At 41.4% G+C, this 19,120-nt stretch overlaps 1 protein-coding gene across 1 annotated transcript in view; it reads left to right on the forward strand.

The window, feature by feature from the left end:
* Positions 1-19,120, forward strand: part of MYO3B (myosin IIIB) — a 446,006-nt gene that overhangs the window by 185,346 nt on the left and 241,540 nt on the right. Inside the window, exons 15-20 of the mRNA XM_055379151.2 lie at positions 2,436-2,562; positions 3,740-3,950; positions 5,113-5,260; positions 6,511-6,664; positions 7,814-7,902; positions 9,992-10,121. Of these exons, the coding sequence (XP_055235126.1) occupies positions 2,436-2,562; positions 3,740-3,950; positions 5,113-5,260; positions 6,511-6,664; positions 7,814-7,902; positions 9,992-10,121 (859 nt within the window). The remainder of the gene's footprint in view (positions 1-2,435; positions 2,563-3,739; positions 3,951-5,112; positions 5,261-6,510; positions 6,665-7,813; positions 7,903-9,991; positions 10,122-19,120) is intronic.

The following is a 19,120-nucleotide window of genomic DNA, read 5'->3' on the forward strand; positions in this document are numbered from 1 at the left end:
CATCAGATCCCACAAGCTAAGGGCTCAGTCCCACAAGACTACCCTGACTCCAGATACCTATACTTCTGTCTCCTATACTTCTGACTGACTGGCTATAAATTGAGAGTCCCCACAACTCCCTCCTCAGGTTGGATAATTTGCTAGAATAGTTTCTAGAACTCAGGAAAACACTTTACTTACCATTACTGTTTTATTATATAGGATACAACTCTGCTGGGCGTGGTGGCTCATGGCTGTAATCCCAGCACTTTGGGAGTCCGAGGCGGGTGGATCACCTGAGGTCAGGAGTTCAAGACCAGCCTGACCAACATGGTGAAATGACATCTCTACTAAAAATACAAAAATTTAGCTGGGCATGGTGGCAGGCGCTTGTAATCCTAGCTACTCAGGAGGCTGAGGCAGGAGAATCACTTGAACCTGGGTGGTGGAGGTTTTAGTGAGCCATGATCACGCCATTGCACTCCAGCCTGGGCAACAAGAGCAAAACTCTGTCTCAAAAGGAAAAAAAAAAAAAAAAAGGATACAACTCAAGAATAGTCAAATGGAAAAAATGCATATGGCAAAGTATGTGGAAAGTAACATAGAGCTTCCATTCCCTCTGAGCACACCACTCTCCCGGCACCCATGTGTTCACCAACCTGAAAACTCTCCGAATCTCATCATTTAGGGGTTTTTACGGAGGTTCCATTATATTCACGATTGGTTAATCGTTGGCCATTGGTGATTAACTCAATGTCTAATCCCTCTCTGCTCCCCAGAGATTGGGTTGAGGAGGACCCAAAAGTTCGAACTCTCTAATCACATGATTGGTTCCTCTGGCAACCAGCTCTCCATCCTAAAGCTATCTAGAGGTCCACCAAGAGTCACTTGCTTAGTATAAACTCAGGTATGATTGAAAGGGGCTTGTTGTAAATAACGAAAGACTCCTAGCATTCCTATCACTCACTTTCAAGGGTTTTAGATGCTTTTGTGCCAGGAACTGGGAGCAAAGAACAAATACAATAGTCCCTCCGTATATGTGAGGGATTCGTTCCGGGAACCCTCAATTCATATACCAAAATCCAAGCATACTCGAGTCCTGCAGTCAGGACATGCAAAGTCAGCCCTCTGTATATGTGGGTTTCACATCTTGTGAATACTGTATTTTTGATCCGTGTTTGGTTGAAAAATACCTATGTATAGGAGGACACGTGCAGTTCCAACCTGTGTTGTTTAAAAGTCAATTGTTGGTCAGGAGTGGTGGCTCACGCCTGGAATCCCAGCACTTTGGAAGGCTGAGGCGGGCAGATCACCTGAGGTCAGGAGTTTGAGACCAGCCTCAACATGGAGAAACCCCATCTCTACTAAAAATACAAAATTGGCCGGGCGTGGTAGTGCATGTCTGTAATCTCAGCTAATCGGGAGGCTGAGGCAGGAGAATTGCTTGAACCTGGGAGGCGGAGGTTGCGGTGAGCCGAGATCGCGCCATTGCACTCCAGCCTGGGCAACAAGAGCAAAACTCCGTCTCAAAAAAAAAAAGAGACCAGTCTGGCCAACAGGGCAAAACTCCGTCTCTACTAAAAAATACCAAAAAGAGCTAGGTGTGGTGGTGCATGTCCGTAATCCCAGCTACTTGGAAGGCTGAGGCAGGAGAATTGCTTGAACCCGGGAGGCAGAGGTTGCAGTGAGCTGAGATTGTGCCACTGTACTCCAGCCAGGGTGACAGAGCAAGACTCTATCTCAAAAAAAAAAAGGTTAATTATATATATTTCTTGTTATATAAAAATATAATTTAATATACAATTATCACAGATAATTTCTAGTGAGTCTTTCAAAATATTTCCTGACTTCATAACTATATATTCCATCATTTAACTTTAAAACGTTCTAGGAGCCATGAATGAATGTCTTCCCAACTACTTCATAAAAGCGATATTCAAAAGAGGTTAAGGAAACGGCTCCTCTCTTGCTTTGAACAAAAGATCATACCTGAATTTGGGAGCTGGTATTAGTTAGGGTAAAAGGCTAAAAGTGGCTTAAAGAACAAAGAACATTAGTTATCTCTTAATAACCATTTCCAGATAAGAGGTTCAGGTTGCAGAGCAACTCTGTTTATGCAATTGTTGGTCTAAGGCATCCTCATCAGTGGCATGGTTAAGGCTGTGTTGCTGGGAGTTCCAGCCGGCAATAATGAGAAGGAAAGTGAGGAGGAGGCATGCTCATGCCGGTAAGGCCTGGGCCCAGAAGTGACCCACGTCATTCTGCTCGCTTCATTGTTAAAATGTAGTTATATGACGACCTGTAACTGCAAAGAAGTTTGGGAAATTTTGCTGTGTGTCCAGGAAAAGAGGGAGAATGGACTTTGGTAGACAACTAGTAGTTTCCACTACAGGTCTAATGGTTCATTAGTTTGACTGGCAACGACCTTCATATATGGTTCTTGATGTCCTTTTCAGGAGGTGCACTCAGTGTACAGAATTTTGGCTGGGATTTTGAATATTGGGAACATTGAGTTTGCAGCTATTTCCTCTCAACATCAGACTGATAAAAGTGAGGTGCCCAATGCTGAAGCTTTGCAAAATGGTAATTATTTGATATTTGTGGACTGTGTTGTTGCCAAAGCACATGCTTCTTTAGGCTCTGTAAAATATAATGCAGCATTTGCTGGTTCTTTTTTTTTTTTTAATCGAGATGGCGTCTCGCAGTGTCATCCAGGCTGGAGTCCAGTGGTGCGATCTCCGCTCACTGCAACCTCTGCCTCCCGGGTTCAAGCAGTTCTTTGCCTCAGCCTCCAGAGTAGCTTGGATTACAGGCGCCTGCCACCACGCCTGGCTAATTTTTGTATTTTTAGTAGAGACGGGGTTTCACCATCTTGGCCAGGCTGGTCTTGAACTCCTGACCTCATGATCCACCCCCCCCCCCCCCCCACTCAGCCTCCCAAAGTGTTGGGATTCGCCCAGCCTGCTGGTCTTTCTAATGGCTCTGGATGTTTTCATGAACTAGTATTTCCCCAAGGATGTCCTGTGGAACACCAGTGTTCCTTCCATAAGCTGCAGGTATTCTGCAGAAAAGAATTCTATGGCAGGTAATTTTGAGCAGTGTTTTTTTTTTTTGTTTTTGTTTTTTTCGAGGCGGAGTCTCGCTCTATCTCCCAGGCTGGAGTGCAATGGCGCTATCTCGGCTCACTGCGGGCAGTGGTTTTTAACCTTGGCTGTTTTAAAAAAATCATCTACAAACTGAAAAAAATACAGGAGGTTGGGCCCATTCTGAATCCACTAAATCAGCATATACAGGAGAGAAAGCAGGCACCTATTTGTTTTTAAAGTTCCACGGGTAATTATGGTGGCACAAAGAGTGAGAATCCTCAATTATGAACAACAAACAAACAAACTGATTTAAATGAAGTAAAAACCTTTTTGTGTTAAAACTGTAGGACATTTTAGGGCCTTTAATATACGAATGTATTTTGTGACTAAGGGTAGAATACAGTCTGCAGCTATTTCCCCAATTTGTTTGGCAAAAGACCACCTCCTCTTCCTTTTTTTTTCATCAAGCATCTATGAAGTAAGAGCTTTCAGAACAGTTTGGGAGATACTGTGTCAGTCTGGAAGCTTCTTGGGGTTAGGGATCTAGCCTGTTTATCTTTGAGTCAAAAGTACCCAAATGGAGTCTGGCACATAGTAGATGTTGAATAAATGCTGACAGACTGACTGAATGAAGGTCTGGCTACATTCTGTGTTATCCTTACTCTTTGTTTCAGCTGCCTCTGTTCTGTGCATTAGCCCTGAAGAGCTCCAGGAGGCCCTCACCTCCCGCTGTGTGGTCACCCGGGGCGAGACCATCATCCGTGCCAACACTGTAGACAGGGCTGCGGACGTTCGGGACGCCATGTCCAAAGCCCTGTATGGGAGGCTCTTCAGCTGGATTGTGAATCGCATTAATACACTCCTGCAGCCAGACAAAAACATATGGCAAGTTCCTCGGAGAGCAGAGGGTCTCAGGAGAGCTGTCATTGACCCCGCTATCTCTTAGAGTTTGCAAAAGGAAGCATTTGGTCCTCTCTGGGATTTTCTTTTTTTTTTTTTTTTCTTTTTTTTTTTTGTGGAGTCAGAGTCTCACGCTGTTGCCCAGGCCGGAGTGCAGTGGCACGATCTCCGCTCACTGCAACCTCCACCTCCAGGGTTCAAGTGATTCAACTGCCTCCGCCTCTTGAGTAGCTGGGATTACAGGCACGTGCCACCACGCCCGGCTAGTTTAGGCATTCTCTTTTAGAAGACACAGTGAGATCCAGGACAGTTGAAGCATTTGTACCCGAGAGGCAAATGACTGAAGGAGCCACTAAGTGTAGTTTTGAGAGAATAGTCTTGGCTGGGAGCTGGACAAACTGGCTTGGCACCCAAACTCTACAGCTTAACCCATTTATGCCTGAGGTTGCAATTTTTTGAATTTTTTCAATCAGACCTTGGCGATGACCTTGAGCAGTAGGATGTGAATAACTAACTCCCATATGCTTTGTGTTCCAATAATGGAACACCAGGCATAAATGGGTTTTAATCAGCTGCATGTTCTAAGTCAGTTTTCTCACCTGTAAAATGAGGATAATAATATCCTCTTCATGGTTTTGTTTTTAGAATCAAAGAGACATTTTATGAAAAAATTTAAAGCACACTATCTTACATTACTATTCCTACTTCTTCGACTACTTTTCCTTGCTCTTTCCTAGGCGTAGTGGTTTCCTATATTGTGGAGGAATTCACCACATCAAATTCTGAAGAGTACTCTTGCGGTTATCCTTGTGGGTAGATAGGTGGGAGAATAAATAAGCAACAGCTGCAACCCCTTCAAACAAAAGGACTTTTAAAATTTTATTTTATACATGGAGTTTCTGAGTAAGATTTTAAAGGATTCTACTGCTTGAAAAAAAAAAAAGAAGTTGAAAATACTATTGAAAGGCCAAAAGAACAAATAGTTTGAGACATAAACTGCTTCTTTTCTTAGGGGTGGCAGGATGCTGCTTTCCATGAGTGGGTGAATTGGGTACTTGAGTTGATAAGCACTTGGGCACATATATTCTCATCCTCTTGAGGTGGGTGTTTCCTCCCCTAAAGAGTTTTGTTCTTCTCTCTCATGCAGTAGTGCAGGAGGTGGAATGAATGTGGGGATCTTGGATATCTTTGGATTTGAGAATTTTCAGAGAAATTCATTTGAGCAGCTCTGCATAAACATCGCCAATGAGCAAATCCAGTACTATTTCAATCAGCATGTTTTTGCTCTTGAGCAGGTAATAGTGAACTCTGAGGTAACTAAACTTGATGGGGAAAAGGTGTCTCCAAGCTGCCCACAATTTTTAGCAGAAACCCTGTAGACTAACAACTAAAAGACCCTAGAGAGAAAATAGGGTAAGGCAGTCCTGGCTAAATAGTCTAAATTTGTCTGGAAAAGGTCTTGATTTCTGTGGAAAGGTACATTTCCTCACTTGAGTGGAGCTGGTGACAAGTCACTCATTTAAATTTTGTGTCAAAACTCTTTCGTGCATATTGCTCAAAATGCTGTATCTCTTCTACTTTATTTAACTAAAAATATTTATGATTGCATTCAAAATGACACAGATGACCTTGAATTCGGGACATAGGTTCTCAACTGCTACGCTAGCCCTCCCTATCCCCTGTCTGCTATATACCAGATGCCACAGTCACTGGAGAGGTATCTCCAGGGCGGAGTAAGATGTGTTCTTGGTTTTCTAGAAATGGAAATCATCCCTCTATGAGTTTAATAATAAATAAGACAGAGTAAGAAACTAGTGGACCCAAGGGATGGGGCTCTTTTCCTGTGGCAGCAGCCTATATAGCAGTCTGCTCAACCCCAACCTTGACTTAAACCTTAAGACTCTCTTCTGTATGAAGTAGTTGCAATAATGAAACATTCTGGCTAAGCCTCTTCGATGCAGGGATAATTGTTTTAATGCAGGCATGAGGACGCACAAACTCAACTTCGATTAGATAGACACAAAGACATTTAGTGAAAATACCAGCATTGCTTTCATCTCTGGAGCTGGATAAATCTGTATAGCACTCCTCTCCCATCCACTCTTGTTTCAGTCCAGGTTCCTTCCATTTATTTCCCGGTAATCTGGAGTTTTTCTAGTTTTCCAACCCTAGATGATTCCTTTGTCGAACTCCTTGCAGAAGAGAAGTCTGTTTTCTTGGTTTAAACAATATTTCTCACCAAAATAAATTTTTTTTTCAGCTTCACTTCCTTGTACATTAGTTTGTAAATGATAAGTTACCAAGTCCACGTTTGAGAGAGAGCTTGTACTGGTTTAGCTGCTGCCATAGGCCACTTGTAAGTCAGATTGAAATGCACAGCTTTAATGGTGTTATATGCAGAAGATTCCTTTATTTTACACATAAAACATATCCTGCTTTCCACATGCATTCAATGTTGCTAGACCCAGAAAGTCCATGTCAAAGTATCCTTGTGGTACCAAGGCTAGTTTTGGGCTGGAGAGAATCACAATCCATTTCCCTCCAGATGGAATATCAGAATGAAGGCATTGATGCTATACCCGTGGAATATGAGGACAACCGCCCGCTCTTGGACATGTTCCTCCAGAAACCCCTGGGACTGCTTGCACTTTTGGATGAGGAAAGTCGGTTTCCCCAAGCAACTGACCAGACCCTGGTTGGTAGGTAACTTCTGAGAAACAGGCATATACATTTAGAACAAAACTTGGCTCGTGTCATCAATTGAGTGTACTTTAATGAATTTACCTTACATATTTTGTTTATATGGTGGGTTGTAAGAATATAGGCCTTATTTTTAATTGAATTGAAGTGTTGTGGTAGAATTTGAATGTTAAAGCAAACCCATCACTATTCCTAACCCCTTCCCACTTTCCTATTCTTGCCAACATGATTAGCATTACCCCCATGTTGATTTCATTTTTACACCTTCCTCTCTCTTCTTTCCTATAGGCAATGTTTGCTTCTCCTCCTTTGTGTGCCCCCATCTCATGTCTTCCCCTGTACCCCCATCCACCTCTAATCTGATTTCATGCAGAAGCCCTTTCCAGTCTCCTGACTTCCAGGCTCCTACCTGCCCCATCTACCCTGGACATCCCAGCTAGTTTAGTCTTTCTAAAGCCACCTTCTCATTAGGTTACTATTATCTACAGGATGAATATAGGGCACCTCGTCCTGACATCAAAGGCCCTCTATTCTGTACCCTATTCTTCTTGAATCTTCAGTGTTTTTCACAACCTTTGTTCCTCACTTAGATTGTGAGGTGCTTGGGGCAATGAAGCCTCAGTCTTTATGTGCCTTTAGTGCTTAGCAGTTTCTCACACTTAGTAAGCTTTCAACCACAATAGCAAAGATCGTGTGTTAAAGGAGGAACAAAAAGTTTCAAGCCTTTTCCCCAGCTGGAAAATTGATTTGTGGAAGAGATTCACTTTTATGAGTTGAAATTATAACCCTCAGTGGTTTTCTTTTATATATAAAACATTGTCACAAGTTGTCCAGATGAGTTTAAACCAGGTTCTAAAACTAACTGGCAGGGCCTCTGGTGTCATCAGTGTCCATGCTAGGAGTTCTTAGAAACAGCAGGAGAATATACGATCTTAGAGCACAGCCTGACATTAAGACAATGCTACACAACTAAGCAAGGATATAATGATAAATGCCCATCATATCGGTGATCTTTCTCCACCCTTGTTAATATCAAGGCCTTATTCTGAAAGCCCTTATTCTGAGTCATTCATGGCTTAAGGAACAAGTTTTTGTTTGAAAGAGGAAATAATTCACATTGTAACTCTCCAACATAAAAATCCACACAGATAAATTTGAAGATAATCTACGATGCAAATACTTCTGGAGGCCCAAGGGAGTGGAACTGTGCTTTGGCATTCAGCATTATGCTGGAAAGGTGAGGCCAGTGTGACAGTTATTAGACCTGAATTTGACAAAGGGTAAGTGTCTGTATTACCCTGTCTGTGCTGCTCATGAAATTGCTTACAGATTTCTTTCCCATTTTAATTCTTCCTGAATACCTAATCATAATTCTTAAAGTTTCTCAGTGGTGCCACTCACAGAAAGTTGCCCCTGGCATAGAAGCAATTTCTCACTGGGGTGGCCCACAGTGTTGCCATCTGCTTCTCACCTGAGGTTTGGCCTAGAACTGACAGCTCTCCAGAGAGAAAACATATTACAGCTTTTTGTGGTGTTTAGCAGTAAATGTTCACATTCTAAAGTCATTTGGAGACATGTAGGTAATGCAGGAAGGTTAATATCACAGTGGGACTCAATTTTTAGTACTTTAATCATATGTCTAAGGGCCCCAAAATGTCCAGATGAAAAGAAAAAAAATTTCACATTATTATCCAGATGTTAAGCTTTTACAACTTAACTGAAATGTCCACTTTTCATACATTATGCCTCAGTCTCAATTTCAAGTTCCTGAAGCAGATTAGTGACTGATTCAGGAAATTCCCTATCCCATAACCACAAGTTTCTTGCTTATGTTACTCCCAAAGGAGCCATTTGAATTATGGCTAATTGGTTCCTCTGGGCTCTGCTGAGGCTGTAGGTCCAGAAAATTGGTAGGAGTTCAATAAAAGGCATTTTTCATTATTTTATTGATTTAAGATGTATTGAAATTGTCATTCATATTCACATCATGGCATTGGAACTGATTTTCCTAACTGGATGTTGGGAAATTCTAGTACAAGGGAAGGGGATTATTTTTCTCTCCGCATAGTACTTTACGGTATCTATTTTGGATCTTTGTTAGACATTGCAATTCAGTTTTTGCCCTTAAATATTTTATTTGCCTTAGCATATTAAGGTCCTCCTCAGAGTCTGAAATACTAGCATCTACCCTGATTCCCCTCCCCATTCCTCTTTTCTGCCTCCCATTCCTGTCCTCCTCTTCTCACCTCTCTGTCCTTTTATAACTATGTCCTACCCACCCGTCTTCTTGACTCTTTCTTACTATTTTCCTTTCTTGATTTTAGGGGAAAAACTTTTTTTATTTTTATTTTTTCTGGGCTCTGTGTCCTTTGCTGCATCCATTTGCCATTCAAAGCTTATTTGTAGAGAAGGAATTCTCTGAGGGTGTTCCTTAAAATTTATCTGAACTGGATCCCCTCTGTTCTGAGAACCAAGAACTACTCAGCATCCTTGAGTGATCACTCAGATCTCATGAGGACCTAGGGAGGCAGTGAGAGTACTTAAAGTAGTTGTGAGCACAGAGTCAAACTGCCTGAGTTTTGATACCTACCTACCACTTGTGAAATGTGTGACCGTGGGCACATTACTCAGCCTCTTCCTAAGTCTCTGCCTGCCTACCAGTAAAATGGAGATAATAATAGTGTTTACCTCATAGGATGGATGCTTTGCACGTGGTATCTAATATATTTTAATAATTATTCTGATGTGATTTATCTTTGATAGGAGTCTTCAAAAAGCAACTAGACAGGCCAGGTGCGGTGGCTAACACCTGTAATCCCAGCACTTTGGGAGGCCGATGCAGGTGGATCACGAGGTCAGGAGATCAAGACCATCCTGGCTAACACAGTGAAACCCCATCTCTGCTAAAAATACAAAAAATTATCTGGGCTTGGTGACATGTACCTGTGGTCCCAGCTACTCGGGAGGCTGAGGCAAGAGAATCACTTGAACCCGGGAGGCGGAGGTTGCAGTGAGCCAAGATCATGCCACTGCACTCCAGCCTGGGTGACAGAGTAAGACTCCATCTCAAGAAAGAAAAAAACAAAACAACAACAAAAAAAACCCATAAAAAACAAAAACTAAAGCAACTAGACAATAAGTTAAGATAAACTGGTCTGTCAAAATCATAATTATTCCCTTTATCTGGTGCTCTGGATATGAAAGCATGGCTATGTAAAGATGAGTTCTATATAGAGGTTGATTAACAACTGGTTAGGCAAGTTGCCGGTGTCACCAATGATGGACAGTTGACTTGGCTAATTTGCCGTTTGCTATTCATGTTACAGGTATTATATGATGCTTCTGGGGTTCTTGAGAAAAATAGAGACACTCTCCCTGCCGATGTGGTTGTGGTCCTGAGAACGTCAGAAAACAAGCTTCTTCAGCAGCTCTTCTCAATCCCTCTGACCAAAACAGGTACTTGGGAACCCTCTGATAGCCCTGCTCTTAAAGCTTTTGCAAGACCAGGTGAAATTTTCCGGTTAGTGTCTGAATACTGCCAGGGCTGCACCACTAACATTGAACTTCTTTAAGCAGGAGTAAGGGTCTAAATTCAAGAAAAGGAAAATGTTTGTTTCTTTTGTAATTTAATTGTGCAGCATCAGTGTGTACACAGACACTTGTACCTGCACACATAAACATACATACAGTATCCATAACATCAACTCTTAGACTTTCTTGTCCTTCTTTTCATTCTTCCCTTTATAAAGCCATACGATATCGTTAATTCATGCTAAGCACTCTAGGATAGTCTCAGTTTACCAAAACTTATCAGGAAGATTATTTCTATTTGTGTGTCATTCCAGGTTAAAGGAGTGTGTTGAATCAGAGTTCAGGGGATCCTCAAAGATCACCTTGGTCCAATTTCTACCCAGTTATGACCCCACCCCACCTCTCTCCTAACCAATTTGGAACAGGTCCATCACCTATGTATGTGGCCTTTGCCTACTTACAGTTACCTTCTGTTTAATTGCTGTCAGTCCTCATGCCAAAAAAGCAGGAAACTAGGGCCAAAGAACAGAACTTCCAGGTCTTAACTGTTTTTCCAAATGGACTCTAATTGAGTCAACCTTTTAGAATGTACCTGGGATTCTGCTGCTTTTAGCTGGGCGGCCAACTCAGCCTTCTCACAGCTCTACTCTCAAGGGCTTTGTGTTTTTTAGGCTAGGTCTGGAAATAGCAGTGGGCATGCTTTTAAGAAAAAAAGGAAGAGAAACCTCTTTATCACTGTTCATTGTTCACTATTTCCTCTTCTTTTCTTCCCACATCCCTCTTAACTGGCTGCCAGGTCTGATTTTTAGCAGCTTGCAGAGGAATGAAAAGCCTGGCTAAGAAAAAAAAAAAAAAGCCACAGTCTACAGGCTTTGCTTCATCTTAACTTGGAAGGAAAGTTGAAATCCGGCTCTTTTTTCAGACATGCTCCTGTAAACAGAACTAGTAGCAGTGCCCATCAGAAGGCTGCCCTCCAGCTTCCATTCCAGACCTTCCTTGGAGCAGCCGGGATTTAATTCAATATGGAATCCCGGGAGCTCGGGGCAGATGTGGAAAGGGCTATCTGGTGTTTCCTTACCAGAGACCCACGGATGTAGACTCCTCATCAGGCGACTTCAGCACAGAGGTGAAGAGACAGCCATTATTGATAGGGGACATGCTCTCTGGGAAAAAAATCTATCCAAATAACTCTTCAGCTGGCATTTACATCCTCCCACAAATATTAATAACGACTTGTCAAATCTGTTCACAACTTCGGAATTTCCGATTTTTCAACCTTTGGCAAAATAAAAACCATTTAACAGCCTGGACCACTAGGTGGCGCTATGCAGAAAGTAAGGCCCTGCAGCCAGTCTCTGTTCTCCCTTGATTCACCCAACTGTGGGAGGAACAGGAACAAAGAGATAACCTCCGCCGCTGCGTCTTTTTTACCCTCTCCCAAAGAGCTTTCCTCTTGTTTCTGAATCTTGTTTTGAAACTACACTCCACACCACTTGATAGAAACAAAAGTGAAAAATAAGACTAGACACAAACGTGATGTACCAATAGGCTTCCCAGTATTCCTGAGCTATATATTATGCACAGTAATTTCCTTTGAGATCCTAAGCTTGAGTATAGCTTAGGATTCTCCACATTTTGACTATAGTTAAGAAGCCACAAACATCAAAACTTATAAGCATGATTGTGTTTTCTTTTTCTGGAATTATTTATGTAGGAATGAATTCAATCAACAAACATTTAAAGAACAGCTTCTAGTAATAAGGTACTTTTTAGGCAACGAGGGAAATAGAGGAGTAAAGGTAATACGGCTTTGCCGTACACCAACTAGAACTTTCTTTTAACTTCATTTTCTATATAGAATTTTCTATACAGAATTGGGCACTAATTTATCTCCTTATGACAATAGTTGCCCTCAAACCTCAATTCTAACGTGATTGTGCATCCTGTGTTGAATGTCAGAATATTACTTTTCTAAATTTTAAAACGTTCATAGTCTATATTTTTGGGGGTTATTATGTTACAGCCTTTGAAGATGGGAAACCTCACTGGACAGAAATAAGTTATGCTGTTCATTGCCAATGCTTGTTTCAGGCATGTCCCTCTCGTGAAGGGGAAGGTGCCTATACATCTTGACATTCCCACTGGAAGCAAGATCCCACACTATCCTGGCACTTTGGAAAAGGATATGCTAATATTTTCAATGCATAAGAAACCATTTTCTTGTCACTTTTGTTTTTCCTTGCTTTAATTGTTTTATCAAAATTAAATGGAGCACTAGTTCAGTAAGCATATATATTATGATCAATTACTTTACAAACCTCTTTTGAGGAATGAACTACAGGGAGGAAGGAAAAAGATCAAAGTTGAGGCCAGGCGCGGTGGCTCACGCCTGTAATCCCAGCACTTTGGGAGGCCGAGGCAGGCGGATCACAAAGTGGGTGGATCACGAGGTCAGGAGTTCGAGACCAGCCTGGCCAACATAGTGAAACCCCATCTCTACTAAAAATACAAAAAATTAGCCCGGTGTGGTGGCGGGCACCTGTAATCCCAGCTACTAGGGAGGCTGAAGCAGGAGAATTGCTTGAACCCAGGAGGTGGAGGTTGCGGTGAGCCAAGACCATGCCATTGCACTCCAGCCTGGGAACAGTGCAAGACTCCGTCTCAACAACAACAACAACAAAAAACAACTTGGGAAACCTTAGAGGCAATTAGCTGAAAGCATAAAAGGAGGTCCAGTGCTGGACTCCTCAATTTTGAAAGAGGAGAAGACGTTTGTTAGGAAGACCCCTGAGAGATGTTGGCAGTGATCTGGCTCCTGATCTTGGTGGTGGTTACATGTATGCTTGCATTATATTTATTATGCTGTACATTTATGTTTTGCATACTTTTTTGTGTGTGCATTCTGTGTCATAGTAATGTTGGGTTTTTTTCTCCAAAAGATAGAGAAGACCCCTTAAAATGCAAAGAGAAAAAAAAAGCTTGATGTGGTAGCGCATGGCTAGAGTCCCAGCTACTCAGGAGGCTGAGGCAGGAGAATCACTTGAGCCCAGGAGTTCAAGGCCAGTCTGGGCAACACAGTGACACCCCCATCTCTGAAAAAAAATTAGAATTAAAATTGTTTAAATGCAAAGAAAAACTTTAATTTCTTTATCAAAGGATTCCTGACAGTTAACTTGAGGTTTTCTGGTAGCTAGATCGCCACTGTCCTTTGCTTTCAAAAGAGCCCCAGGATCGCTTCCCTGTTCTTTCAAGTTACCTCTTGTCTGGGCTGCTGGGCAGGTAACATTCTCTTCATTAGTATATATCAAAAAAAAGTATAGTCATGCATAGCTTAATGATGGGGATGCATTCTGAGAAATGCATCGTTAGTTGATTTCATCGTTGTACAAACATCATAGAGTTCTTACACAAACCTAAATGATATAGTCTACTATACATCTAGGCTATATGTTGTAGTCTACTGTTCTTGGGCTGTAAACCTGTACAGTATGTTACTATACTGAATGTTGTAGTTAATTGTAAGAAAATGCCAAGTATTTGTGTATCTAAACATATCTAAACATAGAAAAGGTACAGTACAACTATGGTATGATAATGTTACGGGACCACCAGTTTATACGCAGTCCATTGTTGACCAAAATGTACATGGCGCATGACACTACTGGGGCTTGATTTAATTTCTTATCAAGGTTGAGAGGATCAACCTCTGTGTGTATATGTGCAACCATAATATAAAATCATAGAGAGTAATCCAGTTGGCATTTTCTTGTTTCCAGCTCCCACTTTCCAGACTATTGAAGAGATTCAAAAGCATGAGGAGTAGAATAAGGAGGCCCAAGGTCACCAGGAGACAGGGCTCCTCCCAGGTTTCTGCAGCCCCCTTCTGCTTACACCTGGCTGCATCTGGCTGTGGAGCTGCCTGTGCCTGAGAGGCACACTCTCACTGCAAGGTTCTCAGTGACCTTGTGGTAAAAGGAGGCAGCCACAGTCAATATGAATTCTCTCTGTTCTCTTCTCATGCTTATGCAGCCAGCCTTTTGCCCGCAGATGGGCCACTTCAGACATGATGAAATGTTCTTTGTAATACTTCCTATTGATAGGAAATCCTCTGAAGATTTTAGGTGTGAAAATTTGAAGTAGCAGCAACACTGCTTTCTAACCCTTCGGCTGGGACTTTTCAAACTGAATGATCTAGATAGAAAAACATTAAAAGGAAGGATGTTATAACATGGTTTCAAGGCATATTTTCCTGTTTGGGGAATGTTCCACTTGCAACTAGTAAACTGAGAGAAAAGCTTAAAAGGCTCAGGGGAAGAAAGAAAGAGGGTTTCAAAAAGAACTTGAAAATTCATTTTTGTCTTTGAATCATGAATTCTGACTTCCAAATAGTAGTTTGGGGTGTTAAAGAAGTTACGAACTTGGGAGAAACTAGGAAAAATAAGAATAGCACCAGAGGGAACATTCTCTGAACCTCAAAGTTTGATTTTTGCTTCAGAACCTAGAACTGAGTTTTACCCTCATTGCCTTCTTCTGTCTGAAGACTCAGGTCTCTTCCATGGGATTTGATTTGCAGTGAAAATCAACAATAAAGTATCTGTTTCTTGACTTCTATTTGCTCCTCTTTTTTTGGATGGGGGAGACAAGATGAGCCCCCACATTGTCATATCTGTAAAGCACTATAACACCTTCGCTGCTGAAATCCTTGCAGTCAATTTTCTGAGCCCTGATTCTGTAATGCCCAAAATGAATTAAGCTCTTAAGAGAGCGCCTTTTGGTATCCATCTCTCAGTTTCCATTTTCCACTTATGGCTGTTGGTTTATCCTGATAGTTTAGCAAAAGGGTCTAGCAGATGAGCTGAATCTAATTGACAAAATTTCAGGGCCACAGACATGGATAGTGCTGGCTCTTCCTGAAATGGAGGCTCTGATGAGCCAGCCCCATCCGGGAGGCCTGGGGAGTGAGTTCCTCCTTACAAAGAGACCCACTTCTTTCTATTTAATTTGGGAAGTGTATCTCAGTCAATAGATAATTATGTATTGAGAATCTGTCTAGATATGGTGCTATATATAGGTTATTTCTAGAAGTAACACAACAAAGTCCCAGCTAGAATGGCCAGAGATCAATAGTGCCAAATCCCAAAATGTATAAAAGATGAACAAAAAATCTACATTCTGAACAGGCATGCAAATCCATAAGTGAAGCAATATAACAACTATATCCATACAAATAAAAATAGAAGGAAAAGTCAGGGAAATGTCATGGGTAAACATGAGGAAAGACTTCTTTTAACTAAGAAAGGCTTATTGGAGTGGTGTTTGTTTGTTTTTAATATAGACTAGAGAAAATTGGACAGTCTGGGAGTAATGAGGCATTCTAAGCCAGGGCCTACAGCACTGGAAAGGAGAAGGGAGTGGAAGTTAGATGATTAAATGAATAGGACAAGGAGGAAAGACCTCTTTGGGCAGAGGGAGGTTGTGAGGAGGAAGAAATGATGGCAGGCTGCTGAGCAGAGGATGGCTCATGATGCTGATCTGAACTGCCGTGAGTGGTGTGGGGCTGTACTCTTGAAGAGCACAGCTTTAGGGTGAGAAAGGAAAACTTGAACAAGGGTGTTAAAGACTGACTAGTGAGAGCCAGGGTGCACCCACGGTGTTGTGTGTATATCTGTGTATGAATAGGTGCTCAGTTAATACTTTTACATTCTAGATTTAGATTTAGGATCCAGTTTGAGTAAATTTTTGTATAAAATGTAAGGTTAAGATGTTTTGGTTTTTTCTTCGTAACTATGCCTAGTTGTTCCAAAACCATTTGTTGAAATAACTATCCTTAGGCTGGGTGCGGTGGCTCATGCCTGTAATCCCAGCACTTTGGGAGGCCGCGGCGGGTGGATCACGAGGTCAGGAGATCAAGACCATCCTAGCTAACATAGTGAAACCCTGACTCTACTAAAAATACAAAAAAATTAGCCAGGTGTGGTGGTGGGCGCCTGTAGTCCCAGCTCCTTGGGAGGCTGAGGCAGGAGAATCGCATGAACCTGGGAGGCGGAGGTTGCAGTGAGCCGAGATCACGCCACTACACTCGAGCCTGGGTGACAGAGTGAGACTCCATCTCAAAAAAATAAATAAATTAAATAACTATCCTTTCTCCATTGAATTGCTTTTGCACCATTGTCAAAAATCAATTGGTTATTATTTATGTGGTTCTGTTTCATTGATCAAACTATCTCCCTCTTCACCAATACCACACTATTGCAGATTCATAGTAAGTCTTTTTTTTTTTTTTTTTTTTTGAGATGGAGTTTCACTCTTGTCACCCAGGCTGGAGTGCAATGGCGCGATCTCAGCTCACTGAAACATCCATCTCCCAAGTTCAAGCAATTCTCCTGCCTCAGCCTCTTGAGTAGCTGGAATTACAGGCCCCCACTACCACGCCTGGCTAATTTTTTGCATTTTTAGTAGAGATGGGATTTCACTGTGTTGGCCAGGCTGGTCTCGAACTCCTGACCTCGTGATCCACCCACATTGGCCTCCCAAAGTGTGGGGATTATAGGCATGAGCCACAACGCCCGGCTATAGTAAATCTTAAAATGAGGTAGGATGATTCCTTCAACTTTATTCTCCTTTTTCAAAATGGTTTTGGCTGTTCTAGCTCCTTTGTCTTTCCATATAAATTTTAAATGCAGCTTGTCTATATCTATAAAAAGTCCTGCTGGGATTTTGACTAGAATTGCATTAAATCTACAGATGAATTTAGGAAGAATTAGCAACCTTGCTATGTTGAATATTCCATTCCATGAACATGATATGTCTATTTATTTGGATCTTCTTTGATTTATTTAATCAATATTTTGTTGTTTTCAGCATGCAGATCCTGTACATGTTTTATTAGATGCATAATGAAGTATTTCAGTTTATAGAACCAGTATAAATGGGTTTTTTATTTTGATTTTAGTTATTCATTGCTAATATGTAGAAATACAGATGACTTTTGTGTACTGACTTTGTCACTCACAACCTTGCTAAACTTATTAGTCCTAGAAGTCTTCTTGTTTTTGTTTTTGTAGATTCCTTGGGATTTTCTGTATAGATAATCATGTTGTCTGTGAATGAGAACTCTTTTGTTTCTTCCTTTCCAATCTTAATGCTTTTTATTTCTTTTTCTTGCCTTATTATACTGGCTAGGACTTCCAGTATGATATTGGATAAAAGTGGTGAGAGGAGACATATTGCTTTGTTCCTGATCCTGAGGTGAAAACCTTCTGTCTTTAAACATTAAGTATGATGTTAGCTGTGGGTTTTATGTAGGTGCCTTTGCACTCACTGTTCCCTATATCTGGAACTTTTTTTTCCTTCCTAAGACATACACATGGCTAACTTCTCTTCATTCAGATTTTTTCTCTAAACCTACCTTTTCTGGCTATCCTATCTAAAATTTCAACCTATTCAACATTTTATATCCACATTCCTGTTTTATTTTTCTTCTTAGCACTTACTATTACCTTACATACTACATACATTTTACTTATGTATCATGTTTATTGTCTGTCTTTCTTCACTATAATATAAGCTCCAAGAGGGTAGGGAATTTTTATCTCATTTGTCCATTACTGTGTCCTCAAAGCCTTAAAATATATCTGGCATATAGTAAGCATTCAATATATTGTTGCTCAATAAATGAATAGATAGATGAGCCAAATTGACGCATCCACCCACATTGTTCCTGTTTGCTCTATCTTCCTTCTATATATTTTTTTCACAAAGATACCACATGACCAATGTATCTATCTTCCTTCTGGTCTAAGGGCTTCTGAACCATCCCTGCTCTTCTTACAGGTAAGATGCTCTCTACTTGTACGCAGCATCCCTTCCTCTCTTACCTCCACAAAGATTTTGATCCTGTAGGTATTTCTCATGTCTTCTGCATATCTGTTTATTCCTTTTGATGTGGTTGTTCTTATCAACATAGTCTCTTTCATCTTTTCAATTATTTCTTATGGGTTGAATTGTGTTCCCTCCAAAAAAAGATACATTGAAATCCTAAGCCCCAGTACCTCAGAATGTGACCCTATTTGGAATTAGGGTATTTGCAGAGATAGTCAACTTAAAATCATGTCCTTAGGGTGAGCTCCTAATCCAATATAAATGATGTTCTTATAAAAAGGGGAAATCTGAACACAGAGACACGCACCAGGAGAACACCCTGTGAGGATGAAAGCAGAGTTCATGGCGATGCATCTGCAGCATCGCTCACCCGAACCTGCTAACTCAACTCTGCTTCTCCACCTTCCTCATATAGCCCAACAGCCATCTTAAAAGATACAAACTAGCCCGGATGCAGTGGCTCACACCTGTAATCCCAGCACTTTGGGAGGCCGAGGCAGGTGGATCACTTGAGGTCAGGAGTTCAAGACCAGCCTGGCCAACATGGTGAAACCCCATCTCTACTAAAAATACAAAAAATTAGCCAGGCGTGGTGGTGCATGCCTGCAATCCCAGCTACTCGGGAGGCTGAGGTAGGAGAATCACTTGAACCTGGGAGGCGGAGGTTGCAGTGAGCTAAGATTATGCCGTTGCACTCCAGCCTGGGCAACAGAGCAAGACTCCGTCTCAAAAAAAAAAAAAAAAAAAAAAAGATACCAACTAGATCATGTCATTCCTCTGTTTAAAGTTTCCACTGGATCCTCATCACACCTAGAATAAAATCCAAACTCCTTTTTTTTTTTTTTGTATGCACAAAATCCTATGTGATCTGTCCCTGCCTGTATCTCTGTCCTCACTTCCTTGAAGTCTTTCATTTACTCTGTTTTCGTTTTGTTCCTTAGGTATTCCAAGCCTTTTCCTGACTCTGCTCCAGCTGCTCACTCTGCCTGGAACACTCTTTCCCCAGATCTTTTTCTCCGTTTTTTTTTTTTTTTTTTTTTTTT

The sequence above is a fragment of the Gorilla gorilla genome, chromosome 11 (assembly GCF_029281585.2).
Source record: "Gorilla gorilla gorilla isolate KB3781 chromosome 11, NHGRI_mGorGor1-v2.1_pri, whole genome shotgun sequence".
In the NCBI taxonomy this organism is placed as follows: domain Eukaryota; kingdom Metazoa; phylum Chordata; class Mammalia; order Primates; family Hominidae; genus Gorilla; species Gorilla gorilla.